The sequence below is a fragment of the Vulpes lagopus genome, chromosome 3 (genome assembly GCF_018345385.1).
Source record: "Vulpes lagopus strain Blue_001 chromosome 3, ASM1834538v1, whole genome shotgun sequence".
NCBI classification, from domain to species: domain Eukaryota; kingdom Metazoa; phylum Chordata; class Mammalia; order Carnivora; family Canidae; genus Vulpes; species Vulpes lagopus.
The window spans coordinates 14,472,590-14,489,744 of record NC_054826.1 but is presented as its reverse complement, the minus strand read 5'-3'; the positions used below and the strand labels follow the sequence as shown (position 1 = coordinate 14,489,744).

The following is a 17,155-nucleotide window of genomic DNA, read 5'->3' as shown; positions in this document are numbered from 1 at the left end:
ACAGCTTAGGGAGAGGAACAGGTGCGGCGGGGGTAGGGGGAGAAGGGGACGCAGGCTGGTGGCTTGGTCCTGGGGCGCTGATCTGGGCCCCTTTGCCAGCGGCCTCCCTCCACCTGGTTTGGAAGCCTTCCCTCCCCGGGGGCACCCCGCACCCCGGCCGCCCCTCCCCGCCTCTTGCCAGGCTGCCCTTTGGCCTTTCCGGGTCCTCGTCCCTCCCACCGCCCGGGTGGGCCCCAGCACCTCCTAATCCGCTCTCCCCCTCCCCCCTCCGGGGAGGCCCCTGGGCTCCGACTGCGCGCCCTGGGCCGAGTCAGTAGGCGCAGCTGCTGGGCAGCAGGTCGTAGCGCCCCCCGCTGTAGACCACCACGCCGGGCGGGTAGTAGACCAGGTCGGGCTCCGCGGGGTGGAGAGGCGCCAGGGCCTGCAGCCCCTGATCCTCGGGCTCTGGCTTGGTGGTGGCCGTGAACCGGCGCATGCTGGGGAGCGACGGCGACGCGAGGCGCCAGAGCAGACTCTTGAGCGCTTGGCGGAACTCGCGGCGCGCCAGGCAGTAGAGGACGGGGTTGAGGCAGCTGTTGGAGTGCGCCAGGCACACGCTCACCGGGAACGCGTACACCTGGCACAGGAAGTACTCTTGGCTGAAGGGCACCGCGTTGAACTTGATGAGGAGGCTCCAGGTGGTGAGCGCCTGGTTGGGCAGCCAACACAGGAAGAAGGAGAGGACCACGAGGGTCACTGACCTAGTGACCTTGGACCGTCTGCGGGCGCTGGCTGCGGCCAGGCCGCCCCCCGCCGCGGGGTCCCCTCCTTCGGCCCCAGCCACGCGGCGGGCGGAGATGGAGCGCAGCAGCAGCAGGTAGCACAGGCTGATGGTGAACAGCGGAAGCACGAAGCCCAGCAGCACCTTCTGCAGGTGGTAGAGGCCCAGCCACACCTGTCTGTCCCCGCCCAGCAGCCTGTCGGGGAAGCGCACCAGGCACAGCTCGTCGCCCATCACCCTGACGGTGGTGGAGAAGGCGGCGTTGGGCAGCGAGGCCAGCGCGGCGCAGGCCCAGAGCAGCGCGCACAGCGCTTTGGCCGAGAAGCCGCAGCCGTGCCCCAGGCTCGGGCCGCAGCAGCAGGCGCCCCGGCCGTGCCCCCGGGGCCCGCGGCTCTTGAGAGCCGAGGCCACCGAGTGGTAGCGCGCCACGCTCATGGAGGTGAGGAAGAAGACGCTGGCGTACATGTTCATGGACGTCACCACCGACACGATCTTACACATGGCCTTGCCGAAGGGCCATCTGAAGTCGAGAGCGTTTTCTACGGCCCAGAAGGGCAGAGTGAGCACGAACTGGAAGTCCGTCAGCGCCAGGTTGGTGACAAAGAGGTTGATGGAGGACTTGCGCCACCCCTGCTGCCTCTTCATTAGGTAGAGCACCAGCAGGTTGCCCGTCAGCCCCAGGGCGCAGACCACCCAGTACACGGCGCTGATGAGCATCCGCACTCGGGCCTCGGTGTCCGCGCTGCCCGCCCCGCCGGGGCCCCGCGGAGGCCCGGGCGCCGCGCCGTCGGGCAGCTCCAGCCCCAGCTCCCAGCGCTGGTCCTGGAGCCGCAGCGACGCGTTGCCGCTGCTGTTGGCCGCCTGTAGCAGGTGCGGGGCCAGACTGGAGGCTCCCGCGAGCTCCTTTCCGCCAGCCTCCTTACTCATGGTGACTGTCGTGGCTGCCGCGCCCCGCTGCCAGCGCAGGTGCCTCTGGGGCGCTCGGGGGGCGGGGGGGCGTCAAGGCCAAAGCGAGTCCGACGCGCGGGCGCTCTGTCCCGTGGAGGGCGCAAGGCGTGCGGGGGTGGGGGTGTGGGTTGGGTCCCGAGAATGGGCGCCAAACGCTTCCCCCGCACGGGGTGCACGGCCTTGGGTGCAGGAGCTGCGCTCGGCGTCTGTTCTGGAGGGGAATTCTAGAGCTGAGCGGCGTGACTCCTAAGGCGAGCCAGGGGCGTCCGAGGCTTCTCTGGCCAAGGTCGGAGTCCCCGAGTCCTTGCGGGACGGGTCGGACGTCCCCCACTGCGCCTGTTGCGCCCCGGCCCACACCCGCCCTGCCGCTCGGGACCCCTCCTGGGGGGCTCGCTCCTGAGCTCTCCAATACCTTCGTCGGGTTCCGCTGCTGCCGCTGCTGCCGCTGCTTGGACAAGGTTTCCGTCCTTTAGGAGGAAGAGGAGCTGGGAGGGTTCCGTCTCCCTCGCTCCGAGCCTCTGGAGGTCTCCCGCTGTGGACCTCGCTGCTCCCGCGCCCCCCCCCCCACCTCCGCAGTCGCCCGCGGGGCCCGCGGAGTCCAGTCGCTCCCGCTAAGCCGAGGCTGCGGGCTCCCAGGGAGCATGCGCGGGGGCCGAGGGGGCGCTTTCCGAGGTGCTGAACTTGCCACGCCCGCGGGCTGCGCGCAGAGCCCCCCAGCCTGCTCCTCCCCTTTCCCACTTCAAAGTTTCAGAAGGAGACGGTGGTGACCTTTTATTTTCCCGTGTTGCTGGAGAAAGCCGGCTTTGAGTTGCGATCTTTCTTATTCCCAAACGTAACTACAGGCATTAGAATCTGTTTTCTTCCTTACTCCCACTTTATCTTTGAAATGATCCCGTGTAATGAAAGGGGGTTCTAAAACCTCACGATCTCTTGCCCATTTTTATTTTTGAAAGCAATGATAGTGGCCTCTTTTCATGGCTAGACTGCAAGTCAGATGACGTGTTTTTACCGAATACACAAGTTCCACTTCTCCTTTAATTACTTAACTTTATTTTCTTAAAGATTTTATTTTTTAATTCATGATAGAGAGAGAGAGAGAGAGAGAGAGAGAGAGAGAGACAGGCAGAGGGAGAAGCAGGCTCCATGCAGGAAGCCCGATGTGGGACTCGATCCCAGAACTCCAGGATCCTGCCCTGGGCTAAAGGCAGGCGCCAAACCGCTGAGCCACCCAGGGATCCCTAAGTACTTAACTTTACTTGGTGTCTATGATTGTCAGGATTTTCAAAGCATCCTCGTATAGCAAAATTCTTGATTCCAGTGTTGCCCTCTGCCTTTGGTATATTCTGAGAACTAAAGCTAAGCAGAGAATGTATAATTGGTGAGCGGATTTCACAGATGCAAGTTACCACCTGTCCAGCTGTCAGCCCAAAGCTCTCCCACAAATTGGTCCCTTGCATACTCTTTGCCTTGATGCAGTTGAAATCCCTTAAAAATTTTTTTTTACTTATTTATTCATGAGACACACACAGAGAGAGAGAGAGAGAGAGAGAGAGAGGGGGGGGCAGAGACATAGGCAGAGGAAGAAGCAGGCTCTGTCTGGGAAGCGGGATGCGGGACTCATCCTGGACCTTGGGATTAGGCCCTGAGCCAAAGGCAGACGCTCAACCGCTGAGCCCCCCAGGTGTCCCACAGTTGAAATCCTTATAGAGGATTCCATGAGGCTGTTTTTGGACCACCATCTCCTATTATGATCAGAACTCTTTAGCAGGTGTTTTTTTAGACCAGTGGAAGCAAATGCTAAGGAATCTTCTCAGTTACTTTGGACGAGGGGAGCCAGTGTAAACTATTTGAATGACTTCTCAAATTGCAGTTTATTTAAATGCCAGTGCAACTGCTCTAGTGTAAATTGCACTTCTTAGAGTGGACTTAAGAAATTTGAAATATTTTCCTCAACGAAACCGAGACAAATGTATCTTAAGAATAGCTGTCCTCTCTCCTGCAGAGTCCCCAACTTAGAGAGATGAGGCGGATGTGACTTTAAAGCAGAGGAGGTAGTAAAATACTTAGTTAAAAAAGAAATGTGGTACCCAAAACATATGAAGGGAAACTGAAACAGTCTGGATTCCCAAGCAAGGACCGGGTTCCAAGCAGAGAACTTGCTTCGCTGCGGACTCTGGACATCTCCGCTTGCCCGCTAGAGGGCGACAGGGCTTTAGTAAAGAACAACCCAAAAGCAAACCACCTTTGAACCTTCTAATCTGGAGAAGCTCAGCCCTGTTCTGATTATTGCTCCCAATCCACAGGTTGCCTCTGTGGACACCTCTTATCTCCGTTTTAGTAGTCTCACCTTCAAGTTCACTTTTCATTTCATGTTTTACCAGTTCTTTCTCCATCTAATTTTTAGCTCTCCTTTATTAAAAAAAAAAAAAAGTAAACATAATTCAAGGTGTTGTTGAAAAACAAGGAAGACTAGAGCATTCCCTGACAGCCCTTTGCCTCTATTTTCACACCTGTATATTGAAGGAATTATAGTTTTCAAGTATTCTGAGGATAAGTACGAAGCAGGTGACATCAGAGTTAGGTGGGGAGCTTGCTAAAAATAAAAATTGTGACTCTCCTCCCAGACCCACACTAGTCCAGAGATTCTGATTCTCAGTGGATTTGGAAAAGGGCCCAAGATCACATTTTAAAAGCATTTTTCCAGATGATACTACTTTTTTCCCCAAGTTTGGGAACATCTGGACTTTTATTCCTTTTCTAACTTTCCATGTTAAAAAAATTAGGTCCCTGAAAGTAATTAATGTCCAATGATGGTTTATCACACACCAGGATTGGAAGCAAAGGAAGACAAGGAGATCTTAGTAAGTTTTCCTAATACCACGTTTGGTCCCAACAATGGCATATTCTTCATTGTGTACTGGGAGCGCCAAGCGTTCCTGAGGTACGCCAGACCTTGAATACTAGCCAGCACAACTTAGATTGAGCCCTTAGGAGAGCCTGTTCCCAAGTACTACTCTCTGAGAATGCGGCCAGAATGCTTCTGAGCCTAGAATGTGCTTCATTTCCAAATCTGCTCGCTGAAAATGAACCAGAGATCATGGTCAGGAATTTATAGTATCGCTTAACTAAGCCTTTGTCATGAAGCAAAAATCCCCTTTCAAATATGAAATGAACTTTTCCAATATGAACTTGAGATATTTTAGACCATTTATCTTAAAAGCATGGGCCGTGCTTTTCTCAAACCTCATCTAAAAAATTGAAGGAGAGAAACATATTAGTTGTGGTTGAGTATCATTTAGTATACAAGATCATAATCTAAATAATGTAATATATAGCCAACAGGTAAGTAAAGGCTATTTGGACACCATATTATATTCTTAGGGTTGCTGTAACAAATTACAACAAAATGGGTTAAAATGACAGAAATTTATTATCTCAAAGTCCTCTAGATTAGAAATCAGAAATCAAGGTGTTGGCAGAGTTGGTTCCTTGGAGACTCTGAGGAAGAAAACATCCCACGTCTCTCTCCTAACTTCTGGTGAGTGTATGTTGATTTCTTGGTTCATAATTGCGTTACTGTCATCTCTGTCTTTGTCCTCAGGTGGCATTCTCCTTTCTGTGTATATCTTTGTGTCTCTGTTTTCTCTCTACAAGGACACTAGTCATAGAATTAGGGTCCACTCTAATCCCATATGACCCCACCCTAACTAATTACATCTGCAAAGAATGTACATTTACATTTCCAAACAAGTTCACATTCACAGGTACTAGGGATTAGGACTTGCACATATCTTTTTAGGGGACACAGTTCTACCCACTACAGGTAACAACTATGTGCACTGTGCAAAGGGTTTTATCTGTATTTTCTCACCTAATACTCAGAATCAGTGAGTTTGATATTACTATCATCCCGGATCTGATATCCAGTCTTTTATGCTCAGAAATCCAGAGTTGCATGTCCAACTGTTAGCTGGCACTTCTACATGGCTGGTGATTTCCTTCAGATTTCTCAATCTTAGTCAATGGCATTACTACTCACATAACTGTTAAGACTAAAAACCCAAGAGGAAAAAAAAAAAAGAAAACAAGAGGAACTCTTTATCTCTCATTTCCCCTTTATATCACTTTAACTCAGTCTAGAAGTTCTTATTAGCATGTTCTCAAGAATAAAAACAAAAACAAAACCCCCAAGTTCCTGAATCTATCTACTTCTTTCTATTTTACATTTTTCTCTATGTTAGTCATCTCTTGCTAAATAATAACATGTTAAAAGTTTAGGGCTTTAAAAAACAAACATCTCACCGTTTGTGTAGGTCAGGAATCCAGGTGCAGCATAAGGTCATCATTGGCTCAGGGTCTATCATCAAGCTATCAGCTGGGGCTGCAGGTTTATTTAATAGATTTAGTGGTAGGGAGAGGTATTTTGCCTTTAAGTTCATTCACAAGGTTCTTGATCTTTCACTCTGTGAGATTCTCCATAGGGCTGCTTCACAATGTGGCAGCTGTTTTCCAGCAGGATGAATGATGAGAGAGAGAGAGAAAGAGAGAGGAATTGGCATGAAAGCTATTGTGTTTTTATAATCTGGTAAAAGAAGTGATGCTTCCACCACTTCTTCCTTATTCTATTCTTTAGAGGCCACTCTTCCTTATTCTATTCTTTAAAGGCCAATCAATAAGTCCAGTCCACACTCAAGAAGAGGGGAATTATACAGGAATATGATTACTAGGAGGCAGAAATCTTTGGGATCATCTTGAAAGCTGACTACCACAGTAGGGCAGGTTGTCACAATACTCAGCAGGAAACAGGAGCTGAAGGCCACTTTATTGAGTAGTTATCTCAACAGCCACACAGTGCTGGGACAATAAAGACCGAAGTTCAAGTCTGGTTAAATGCAGGGGAGTAAGTAAGCAGTCTAGGCTTTCGGTCCAAACCCCAAAAGATGCACATCCTAAGGGTAAGTTCTCCACTCTATTCTCAACAACCAGAAAATATGCACTTTCTTCAAATACACATAGAATAATCACCAAGACAGGCCACTTGCTGGGCCAAAATCAAGTTTCAACACATTTCAAAGGATTGGAATCATACAGAACATGCATTTTGAGCACAGTGGAATTAAACTAGATATCAACAAAGGAATGATTACTATGAGTCCTCAAATGTTTCAAAACTAAGCCATACATTTTAAACAACTTCGATTAAAGAACTAAAATATAAAGTGTTATAAAATAAATTATAAAATATTTAAAGTAAATAACAATAAAATATGGCATCACATTTTGTGAGATGCAATCCAAACAGTGCTTAGGGGGAAATTTATAGCTATAAGTGCATATTTTTAAAAAGAAAAGAGCTTAAACATCTTGATCTAAGCTTCCAACTCAAAATCCTAGAGGAAGATAAACACTTTAATTCCAAAGAAAGCAGCAGCATAGGAATATTAAAAATAAGGGTATAAATATGTGGACAGCCCCTACTATGTCAGGGATCAACCTTCTAGTTGTTGACTCACAGAGAGTGGGTGGAGGAGGTCTCAAGAAAAGACCAGAGCAGCCCAACGTGGGGTTACTTAGGAGGCTTTCAGCATATCCACAAAGGAGAATATTTGTTTCTGAGGGCAAAGGGAGGAATGAATAGTCTAATACTAAAACCAGAATCTATTTCCCAACTCCAGGTGGGAGTTGGGAGGGGAAGCCAACTCTAACGGAGAGCTGTGTCCATGGGTCTCAAAGCATACCATTCCCAGAACATTCCCCACTAAGTCTCCCAGCTACCCATCCTTGGATCAAATATCTATTTATCATTTTTATCTTTGAGGGAAATGCAGTAATAAATAACATAGTCCTTGTACCTACAGTTTGTAATCAAGTGGAAAATCAATCATAAGGAATCATGAGATTTATTAGCTTGAATTTCACTGCATGAAATTCAGCTTGGCTGCCTGCTTTCTAATTCACTGCTTGATAACCTCAGTTCTTCCTATGAGTCTTTCACAGATTTCTCTCTGCCTTACATACGAATTCATGTATTCAATAAACATATCCTGTGTATCCAATTTTCTCACATTGGGTTTCAAAGACCTCATCAGTCTATCTATCCATAGAGGGCCTCTCACCTTCAAAAGATGAATCACAACATCTTAATCAGATCACAGCCACTGCTTTACTGCAAGAAGCAGTGACTGAATCAATATAGCCCTTTGCTCTTGGAGACCTCTCAGGAGACTGGGTACAGACTTCAGAGCAAAACAAACAATCAACTAAAAGTGCAAGTCACTGTTTATTGCCACACTCACAGGGGCTGTGAAGCAACAGAATAGGCCTTCTTGTTGCCAAGGAGGTGATCCTGACAGGCACCATTTGGAGAGCGTGGTCAAGGTCGAGAAAGGTGTTCACAGAAGCATCTAGCCCTCAGCCAGCTGTCCTCTGGTCCTCATGAAAGAGTCTCTGAGAGCACAGAGCTGGCTTTCTGTGCTCTTAAGATCCAAAGTGCCGCAAATATTCATCTCGTGGCTGTAGAGATAACCTACACCTATATCTGGCAGAGTGGACAAGCTATGTTGAAACTCTAACCATAAACAAAACCATAAAGAGAAGCTTTATCTTTATCCAGGGTTAACTTCAAAGCCCGTTTGTTGTTATTTTCATGTGTATCTTTTAAAATCACTTTATCCCAAAGAGAGACATATACTGTCCATTGAAATGAAATTGTTGGAGGACTTAGAGACCTTGCTTCATAAGTTTCAAGGAAATATCTTTAATAGGGATTCATAGTGTGCATGCTTCTGCCTGATTTTAAGGTAGGTGTTGGTGACCAAGTTTTCTCTCCATCAGTTTTCCAATGGTCAACAGATAAATGAGTGACAAGGTGAATGAACGGACCCATGGTGTTAGATCCCTACAATGGAACTCTCTGCAGAAATAAAAAGGAACAGAGTACTAGGACATAAAATATCCAAATGATTATGCCGAGTGAAAGAAGGCAGACAAAAATTAGTTCATACTGTATGAGTCCACTTATGTGAAATTCAAGAAATTGCTAATGAATCTCCAGTGACAGTGGGGGAGTGGCTACCTGTGGTTGTGGGGTCATACAAGGAGGGACAGGAGGAGGGGACTACCAGGGAGCAAGAGGAAATTTCCAGTTTGACACATGCACACTAGCACACACGTACCACATGGGCACATACACATAGATGTGGTCAAAACTTACTGCGCTGATGGTTTCACAGGTGTGTATATACATGCAAACACATAAAATTATATACTTTAAACACACACAGTTTATTGCATGTCAATTGTACCTCAATAAGGCATTAAAAAGGGGGGCACTATTATGGTGTATCTTTACTGCTACCTGAACTAATCCCATTTACTCACTCCAAAGTTTCTTGGGGACATGGCTGACCTATTCTTAATGACCTCAGGAGGATATAAAGAAGCAGTGATGAATAAAGACAACATTTTTTATTCTGAATCAGTTAAGAGTAAGTTGTCAACTGGATGCCCCTTCACCTCCAAATATTTTCATGTGTATCTCTAACAAACAAAGCAGTCTTCCACATAGCCACAACCCTCAGAATCAGGAAATTCAGTGATCCAATACTAACATCCCATTCTCTGTCTCCTTTCAAGTTTCACTATTTGTTCCAACAATGTCTTTTGTAAGAAAAGGATCTTCAGAATTATGTGTTGCCATTAGGTGTTATCTCTTTGGTCTCCTTCAATCTGGAAAGTTTTCCTTTGACACTCTTGGCCTTTTGAAGTTAAAACACACACACACACACACACACACACACACACACACACACACCACAGTTATTTTGTAGAATGTACCTCAATTTTGGTTGTCTGATGTTTTCTCATGATTAGATTCAGGCTATGTATCTTGGGCAGATATTTCAGAGTGATGGTGTTCTTACTGGAGCCTATGTGGTAGCACACAGTTTTGATTGTCCACACTACTAATTGGTGTTTTCTTTGTTTACTTGATGAAGGGGATATTTGCTATGCTTGTCCACTCTAAAGTACTCTTTTTGCCTTTATATTTAATAAATATTTGGGAAGAGATACATTTTAATGCTATAAAGTTACCAACTCATCAATCTTTCTATTCATTTATCTATTTGTATCAGTATGGATTCATGAATTCTTGTGAATCCATGAATAAAAATAAAAAATAATTTTGAAATGATAAAATTATTTATTACTTTTATATTTTTTTGCTTATATTTTCCTAGGCTTGGCCAGTGGGGGCCTTTTCATCTTAATTCCTCTCTCCTTTTGATTAGCTCTCATCTTTCTTTGAGTTTTTTTTTTTTTAAGCAATAAAATGTTTCAGGTTTATCTTCTATCTCTCAAGCCATAGTTCTGAAGTCAGCTGTTTCTCTAAGGAGTCCTGGTTTGCCTTAAAGGAAAATGGTATTTAGAATCCAAAGGTCTAAGTGTCAGATGTGCTCAGTGCTGCTGAGCTCTAACAGTGCTGTCATTGCTCTAACACCCTCAAGTTGATAGGCCTATCAACATACATGTATACTAATACTTATGCCTATTTATATCTTTATTTCTATGTGCATCTATACAGTCATCAACAATTTTGGGGTCATACCAATACCTTCAGTTGTGATGCAACATAGGGTTTATTCCACTTTTCTTTTTATTTTTATATACTGGTAGTTCTATTTACTGGTAATAAGAAATTTGACTCCCTTATCCTTGCTATGTTTACTTATTTGATCTCCCTGAATGTAACCAATCTCCAATTACCGCCATCAGTTGCTACCATCACCCCACCCCTCCTTATGCTGTCAGTATTTCAACACCCTGCTGAGACATTCCCTCTCAGGTGGATGCCCTCTTCATTCTGCTCAGGTTCTGACACCATGCATTGGGCAGCTATCCTACACAGATGACAGAATTGCTGAGGTTCTGACACCTTTCGATAGGCTCTATCCAGTCCCATATCCCTCACCACCACATGACTTGGGTTCCCTCTGGCAGACTTCCTATGTGAATCTCCCCCCACCAACCCGGTAAAATCTTGTTATATTTCATTTTTATTGGCCTTAAGATGCACTACAAACTGAAGTTACTTTCAATTTACTGCAATAATTTGATCTGTGTGCTACACGTTTTTTCTGAAGTGTGCTGTTTTCTTTCAGCCAATAGTATGTTTCATTAATCAGGATCCATAGCGTTTTCAGCCATGGCTTTCAAAGGGGCATTACCATGGCATTGTTTATTTAATTAAGTTGATTAATTACAACATCAGAAGAATGGTGCAAAATGTAATCCACTTGATACAAAGCCAAGTAACTTTACAAAATCTGCAACGTATAGATTCCACGATCTGCAGATTGAGCCAGGAAGGCGAACTCTCTGGGGGTTGAGGGTACAGAGTGGGCAGTGTTGATTATTGATCCACTTGTGCATTGAATACAATTGGACGGAAGAATAAAAATGAACTTACACTTCTGAGGGTTACAAATATTTAACCTCATCTTCTTTTAAGACTGCAGAGAGGTTTTTTGTTTTTGTTTTTGTTTTGTTTTGTTTTGTTTTTTAGAGACACACACACACACACAGAGAAGAGCAGAGACACAGGCAGAGGGAGAAGCAGGCTCGGCTCCATGCAGGGAGCCTGATGTGAGACTTGATCCCAGGTCTCCAGGATCACGCCCTGGGCTGAAGGCAGCGCTGAGCCTTCAGCTGAGCCACCGGGGCTGCCCAAGACTGCAAAGAGGTTTTAAAAAAAATAGTACAGAACTGTCCTATGGTCCAGCAATTGCACCACTAGGTATTTACTCAAGAATACAAAAATGCTAATTCAAAGGGATACATGCACCCCAATGTCTATAGCAGCGTTATGTGTAAGAGCCAAAATATAGAAACAGCCCAAGTGTCCAATGCCTGTTGAGTGGATAAGAGGATGTGGTATACATATACAATGGAATATTACTCAGCCATCAGAAGGAATGAAATCTTGCCATTTGCGATGCCATTGATGGGGCTGGAGAGTATTAGGGTAAGCAAAATAAGTCAGTCGGAGAAAGACAAATATCATATGATTACACTCATATATGGAATTTAAGAAACAAAACAAATCAGCAAAGGGGGAGAAAAAAGAGAGAGAAAGAGAGGCAAGCCGAGAAACAGACTCTTTCTTAACTCTAGAGAACAAATTAAGAGTTACCAGGGGAGAGATGGTTGGGGGGATAGGTGAATTAGGTGATGGAGATTAAGGAGGGCACTTGTGATGAGCCCCAGGGGTTGTGTGGAAGTGTTGAACCACTATATTGTATATCCGAAACTAATATTACACTGTATGTTAACTAACTGGAATTTAAATAAAACTTCAGAAAAAAGAAAACAATATATGTGACAACAATATTTAAATGTGTGATTTTTTAAGACAAGGTTGATTTGGTTTTAGTGTTGGTTTTGGTGGCAGTTTCTTTCGCCTTTCCAGTTTTAAAGACAGCTCTGAAAATGCATTAGACTGTCCTTGAATATCAGCTATCCTTTCTGCTTCTATAGGCTTAGTCAGAATGTATGAGCTTTTTGAAAGCCTTCTTTGCTCAGGGAACAGAGGGAGCTCTTGGTGAGGCACCTTACATCTTTTGTCATAATTTGTATTTTTGTACAGAAAATACATCACCATAGTGAACTAAACCACTACCTGAGATGCTCTGATGAGGTCTGTAAGTCAGTATTCTTAGCCTTTCCACTCTTCGTGAATGAGGGCATGACCAGGGGCCTTAAATAAGACAAATGTGTATTTGCTTCTGCTTAGTGGCTTGGCGAAGTCTTTTCCTTTTTCTGGACCTCACTACTTCATTCCAGTTTCCCACTGGATAGTGATGTGATCCTAGGCAAGTTGTACAACCTTTCAGTGTTTCCCCATCTATCAACCAAGGACAATAATAGTACCTACCTAAAAGTTTTTTGTGAAGATTAAATACAGTCATGCACATACAGTGTTTAGCACAGTGCCCATATAAATCAATGTGTAATAATTTTTTTTCTGTTCTTAGCTATTACACAATACTTGAATTTTACATGTTTCTGTAGTCTTTCTTCAATGGTAGTATATTTGGATTAACCAGCTCAGGGATATTTGGACACTCTGTGGTGATTCACAGCTCTGCCCTCTATAGTGGACATTATCAGGAAAGGCAGTTGGCTTATTATTATTATTATTATTACCCACCTTTGTCAACAAGAACGTTTGTTGCCTTTCCCAGTGAGCAGAGGAAAAGTTGAATAGGACTGACTCTCCCCTCCACGCTGAGGAAATACCAGGCTTTGGAGGTATTTTGTAAATTCTGGAAAAAGTAGGAGGAAGTTGGTGTTAGAATAGTAGCAGGATGCATATTTGTATATTCGCGTTGAGTAGTGTTGAAATCTTGCTGAACTTGGAGACGAGAATTGCACCAATAGGTGTAATCAGGTGAGTCTTTTCAACAGCACTTGGAAACAAAAAGCAGAGAAAATCAGCAGTTAGGGTATGACAAGGTTAGAGTTTGATGAGGAAGAGGTGTTGAAGGCACCCGTGAGAGATTATTTAAAGAGATGAATCCTATGTGGTTGGGCAGAAGAGGAAGTAAAGCCAGAGAGATGCTTATAGGTAATGAGACAACCAAAATGGAGAGATCAGGAGACAGGCCTTACTAGGCTGAAGACCCAAGGTACTGGGCACGGAAGTCTGAAGGGGCTGACAATATATAAGGTTTTGGTGGGATTTTATAGTTTTAATATTTCAGACTTGGATGACTCTGGATGACAGGTATTTCTGGTCATGGTCTTGAAAGTAAGAGAGGGAGAGAAAGTAAGGGGAAATCCATTAGAGTTGAAGAGGTTAAGAAACTGAGTCCAGAATGTTCCATGGATCCTCCCTGATCTCCCTGACATTACTGGGACTGAAAAGCTCCCAGAGTTTTTTGCCTGAGAGACACAGCTCTCCTCCAAGGCCTGGAAGCCAGGAGTGATCCCACCCTTCAGATGAGACCCTGTTTGCTATTAAAAGGATAAAATGAAGAGGAAGTAGAAGAGGAAGATGAGGAGGAGACTGAGGGGAAGGAGAAGAAGAAAGGAAAAGAAACAAAAGGAGCTCAAAGTGGTTCTTCAGTGCCTTTGCAGTTGCATTTTTGCCAGGTCTGCATGTCATTTCACCAGATGTGCCTGTTATATCTGGGTTTCTCTTTCTTTCTTTCTTTCTTTCTTTCTTTCTTTCTTTCTTTCTTTCTTTCTTTTTCTTTCTTTCTTCTTTCTTTCTTTCTTTCTTTCTTTCTTTCTTCTTCTTCTCTTTCTCTCTCTTTCTTTCTTTCTCTTTCTCTCTCTCTCTTTCTTTCTTTCTCTTTCTTTCTTTCTTTCTTTCTTTCTTTCTTTCTTTCTTTCAAGATTTTATGTATTAAGGGAGAGAGAGAGAGAGAGAGAGCGTGCATAAGCAGCGGGGAACAGCATGCAGAGGGAGAGGGAAAAGCAGATTCCCAGCTGAGCAGGGAACCCAATGTGGGGCTCATCCCAGGACCCTGGGGTCATGACCCAAGCCAAAGGCAGACACTTAACTGACTGAGCCACTCAGGTACCCCATAGCTGAGTTTCTTTTGCACTTAAGTTCTGCTCTTCCTACTTAATATTTACGTCACAGGAGAAGAGGCCCAGAGGACTTCTATGACTGGCCAGTGATGACGTAACATGTTCTGTTACACGACACAGGGGATAAAGGTTGCAGATGGAACTAAGGTTGCTAATGGATTGACCTTAGGATAAAGAGATTATTCTGGATGATCTGAGTGGGTCCAGTGGAATCACCAGAGTCCTTAAAAACAGAAAAGGGAGGGAAAAGAGATAGTATCAGGATGATGCCATTAGGAGACTCGCTGGCCATTGCTGACTTTGAAACCAGGGGTAAGTGGCAAGGGACTGAGGAATGAGGAGAACCCCTCAGAAGGTGAATAAAGCAGGAAAACAACTCTTCCCTCCAGTCTCCAGAAAGGAATGCAGCTGTGCTAACACCTTGATTTGAGTCCCTTGAGACCCATCTCAGACTTTTGACCTCCAGAACTGCATGATCCTTAATTGGTGCTATTTTAAGTCACCAACCTTATGGGAATTTGTAATGCCAATAATAGGAAACTAATTCAGGTCCCTCCAAATATCCTGGCGGGTATGTATCCAGTGTGAAGGATTCATACCCACCCCAAGCCGGTGAGGACCAAGAGGCACTGGGATCCCTGCTTCCCCGGGGCTGCCCAGGCCTGCAGGAGGTTGAGGGATTTGCTTTCCTGCACCTCTCACGGAACACATCTGGTTGGCTGGAAGCCATGAGGACCAGTATGGGGTCAAATTCCTCCTGAATGGGGTAAGGAGGTCTGTTTCAGCCCAGAGGTGTGAAATCTTGGCTGGTTTATCCAGTAAATTCTCAGGATGCTTTGGCAAGCTCCCTGGTTTGCAGCATTCTCTCCGCAAGGTAAAGCTTGAGCCCAATGGGTGTCCCCCTCCCCGAGCAGCCTGCGCAGGTAAACTGGAGAAACACCTTCACGTGGTCTCAGGCTTCTTTATCTCCCCCACTGTCCTGGTTTCCCTTTGGGTGAGTGGAGAGGGGCCGGGCAAGGCCCTGCTGTAAACGTAGAGAAGCACCTGGGGGACCCGCAGGCTCCGCGTGGGGCCCTAACCATTGGTCTCCTCATCTCTGGGTGCCCGTGAAGGGGCCTGCCCAGGGTGGACCTCGAAGATGAGTGCAGGCCATTTCTGCTCTGCGTGACTCGGCAAAGAGAGAGACTGCCCGTCAGTGGGGGCCCCAGCTTGCCTTGGAAGGGAACCCCAAGAGGCCTGGCGCACGGAGGGGCCTGCGCGGCGCAGGGCCAGGCGGGGAGCTGGCAGGGGAGAGGCGGAGGGAGCGGGGTCCCGGGCCCACCTCCGCCTCGGCGCCCGGGGTGGGGGGCTCACCCCCCTGCGGTCCCGCCCCGGGTGCCTGTCCCGGGCCTCCCCTATTTGGCCGGCTCGGCGGGCCCTGGGCGGGGCCGGCGGCGCGGGGGCGGGAGGCCGCGGGAAGATGCGCGGCCCGGAGGCTCGGCGGCCGCGGGCGGGAGGGTGGGGACCTGGGGTGAGGAGCTGGGCTGGGGACCTGGGCTGGGGACCTGGGCTGGGCGGCCGGTCCACAGCCCGCGGAAAGCAGGCGCTGCCCGCTCAGTCAGTCCCTTTGGGGAGGAAGGGGGGATCGAGGTCCCCAGCCCCTGTCGCCGCTCCGTCCCGCCCCTGGGCCATGTCCCCTGCCTCTCTGCTCGGCCACGGGCGGGGACTTGATCCCTTGAGCTGAGCGCTAGACCGCGTTGACTTTTCTGCCCCCAACAACTGAACCATGCCATGTGCCCGGAGGAGCTGGCTTGCAAGGCTCTCCGTTGTAGCTCACCTCCTTAACTTTGGGGCCCTTTGCCATGGGAGACAGGCTCAGCCCGGCCCGGTGCACTTCCCGGACAGGAGGCAAGGTTAGTGGCTTTTCTTTATTTCCTTTGAAAACCGTGGCGGAGAGACGCGTGGAAAGTTGGCTTCCCCCTCCCTCCCTCCCCGCCCCCCCCCCTCCGGCTGAACTCTGCAAAGACCGTTCGGCGGAGTCCTAAGGAAATTTGGAGCTCAGTGACATGGGCCGTCTCAGAGCTCCGTGCAGAAAGTGGCCAGTCCTGAATTCTCCCCCAAAGGCGAGGGTGCCCGCTCTCTACCCCGTAGCTGCAGCAGAAAGGCCCAAGAGGTAGCTGGGAACGCCTCCCTCCACCCCCTTTTGTCTCCCCTCTCAATGCTGCACTGTTTCAGTCCTCTCTTTTTCAAATTCTGAACAGGGAAAATGATTTTTTTTTTTAAAGTTCCATCTGGCCCCTGGCAGTCATTGCAGTGTTTCTAGTTAGTTCCAGCTCTGCACAGGGGAGGGGAAATGTGATTCCGGCCCCCTGCTGAGCGAGTTTGGCTGTGTTTTGGTTTCCTGGAAAGATGTAGGTCTGTGTTTTGAAAATAGCAGTTCTTTTTTGGGGGGGAGGGGGGAATTACCCCTGCAGGGGCTCACCTTTGCCTGTCCCGACTTCCCCGGCTTCCCCGTGGCAGCTGGATGCGTCCCCTTGCTAACGTTATGAGAGCTGCAATGCTCTGGAAAACACTGGAGGGGGTGTGCGGACAAGTTGTTATTTAAACCCAACACCTCGAGGGGAGCAGCGCTGCTGCCTCTGCTTTTTTTTATTGGACTTTGAAAGATCAGAGACACTTTTGTGTTTGGTGGGGAGTTCCTTGGCTTCTAGGACAAGACAGAGCGGCAGCAATGGCCCGTGTGGCTGGAGAAACTGTCATGTGCCAAGACCGCTAAGGCACCCTGTGTCAGCCCAGCAACCAGCGACAACGGTCTTCTGGGGTTGCTGGGCCATTGTTACTGTCCCTGTTTTAAAGCTGCGGAAGCTTGGG

At 47.3% G+C, this 17,155-nt stretch overlaps 2 protein-coding genes and 1 long non-coding RNA gene across 4 annotated transcripts in view; 1 reads left to right on the top strand and 2 right to left on the bottom strand.

Annotated features, from left to right (window-relative positions):
- Window positions 1–310: 310 nt before the first annotated feature.
- RXFP3 (relaxin family peptide receptor 3) lies at window positions 311–4,101 on the bottom strand. The gene is made up of 4 exons (XM_041748465.1): window positions 3,869–4,101; window positions 2,277–2,445; window positions 2,121–2,175; window positions 311–1,740 (listed from the first exon to the last, which is right to left on the bottom strand). The coding sequence occupies exons 1-4, from the start codon at window positions 4,099–4,101 to the stop codon at window positions 311–313; spliced, it is 1,887 nt and encodes a 628-aa protein (XP_041604399.1).
- Window positions 4,102–5,119: 1,018 nt separating this feature from the next.
- Window positions 5,120–16,839, bottom strand: LOC121487494. Its single transcript, XR_005986850.1, has 4 exons — window positions 16,767–16,839; window positions 12,918–13,032; window positions 6,011–6,210; window positions 5,120–5,355 (listed from the first exon to the last, which is right to left on the bottom strand). It is a non-coding gene; the product is annotated as an uncharacterized LOC121487494 (long non-coding RNA).
- The window catches only part of ADAMTS12 (ADAM metallopeptidase with thrombospondin type 1 motif 12), a 306,746-nt gene continuing 305,237 nt past the window's right edge, over window positions 15,647–17,155 (top strand). The window contains exon 1 of one of the 2 annotated variants that reach the window (XR_005986849.1): window positions 15,647–16,197. Coding sequence is in view for 1 of the 2 variants with exons in the window: in XM_041749284.1 (XP_041605218.1) it covers window positions 16,071–16,197 (127 nt within the window). In the remaining variant the exon portion in view is untranslated. The remainder of the gene's footprint in view (window positions 16,198–17,155) is intronic. The other variant, XM_041749284.1, reaches the window with a different exon arrangement.

What these genes read in the sequence shown, in the direction of transcription:
- RXFP3 (XM_041748465.1), bottom strand. Translation starts at nt 4,101, where the DNA reads ATGGAGAAAGAACTGGTAAAACATGAAATGAAAAGTGAACTTGAAGGT. An exon ending in TGTCCAGAGTCCGCAGCGAA is followed by an intron (nt 2,446 to 3,868) that starts GCAAGTTCTCTG and finishes GAAACTTTGAAG; the next exon opens with TGGGAAAGGGGAGGAGCAGG. An exon ending in CCCCGCGGGCGACTGCGGAG is followed by an intron (nt 2,176 to 2,276) that starts GTGGGGGGGGGG and finishes TTCCTCCTAAAG; the next exon opens with GACGGAAACCTTGTCCAAGC.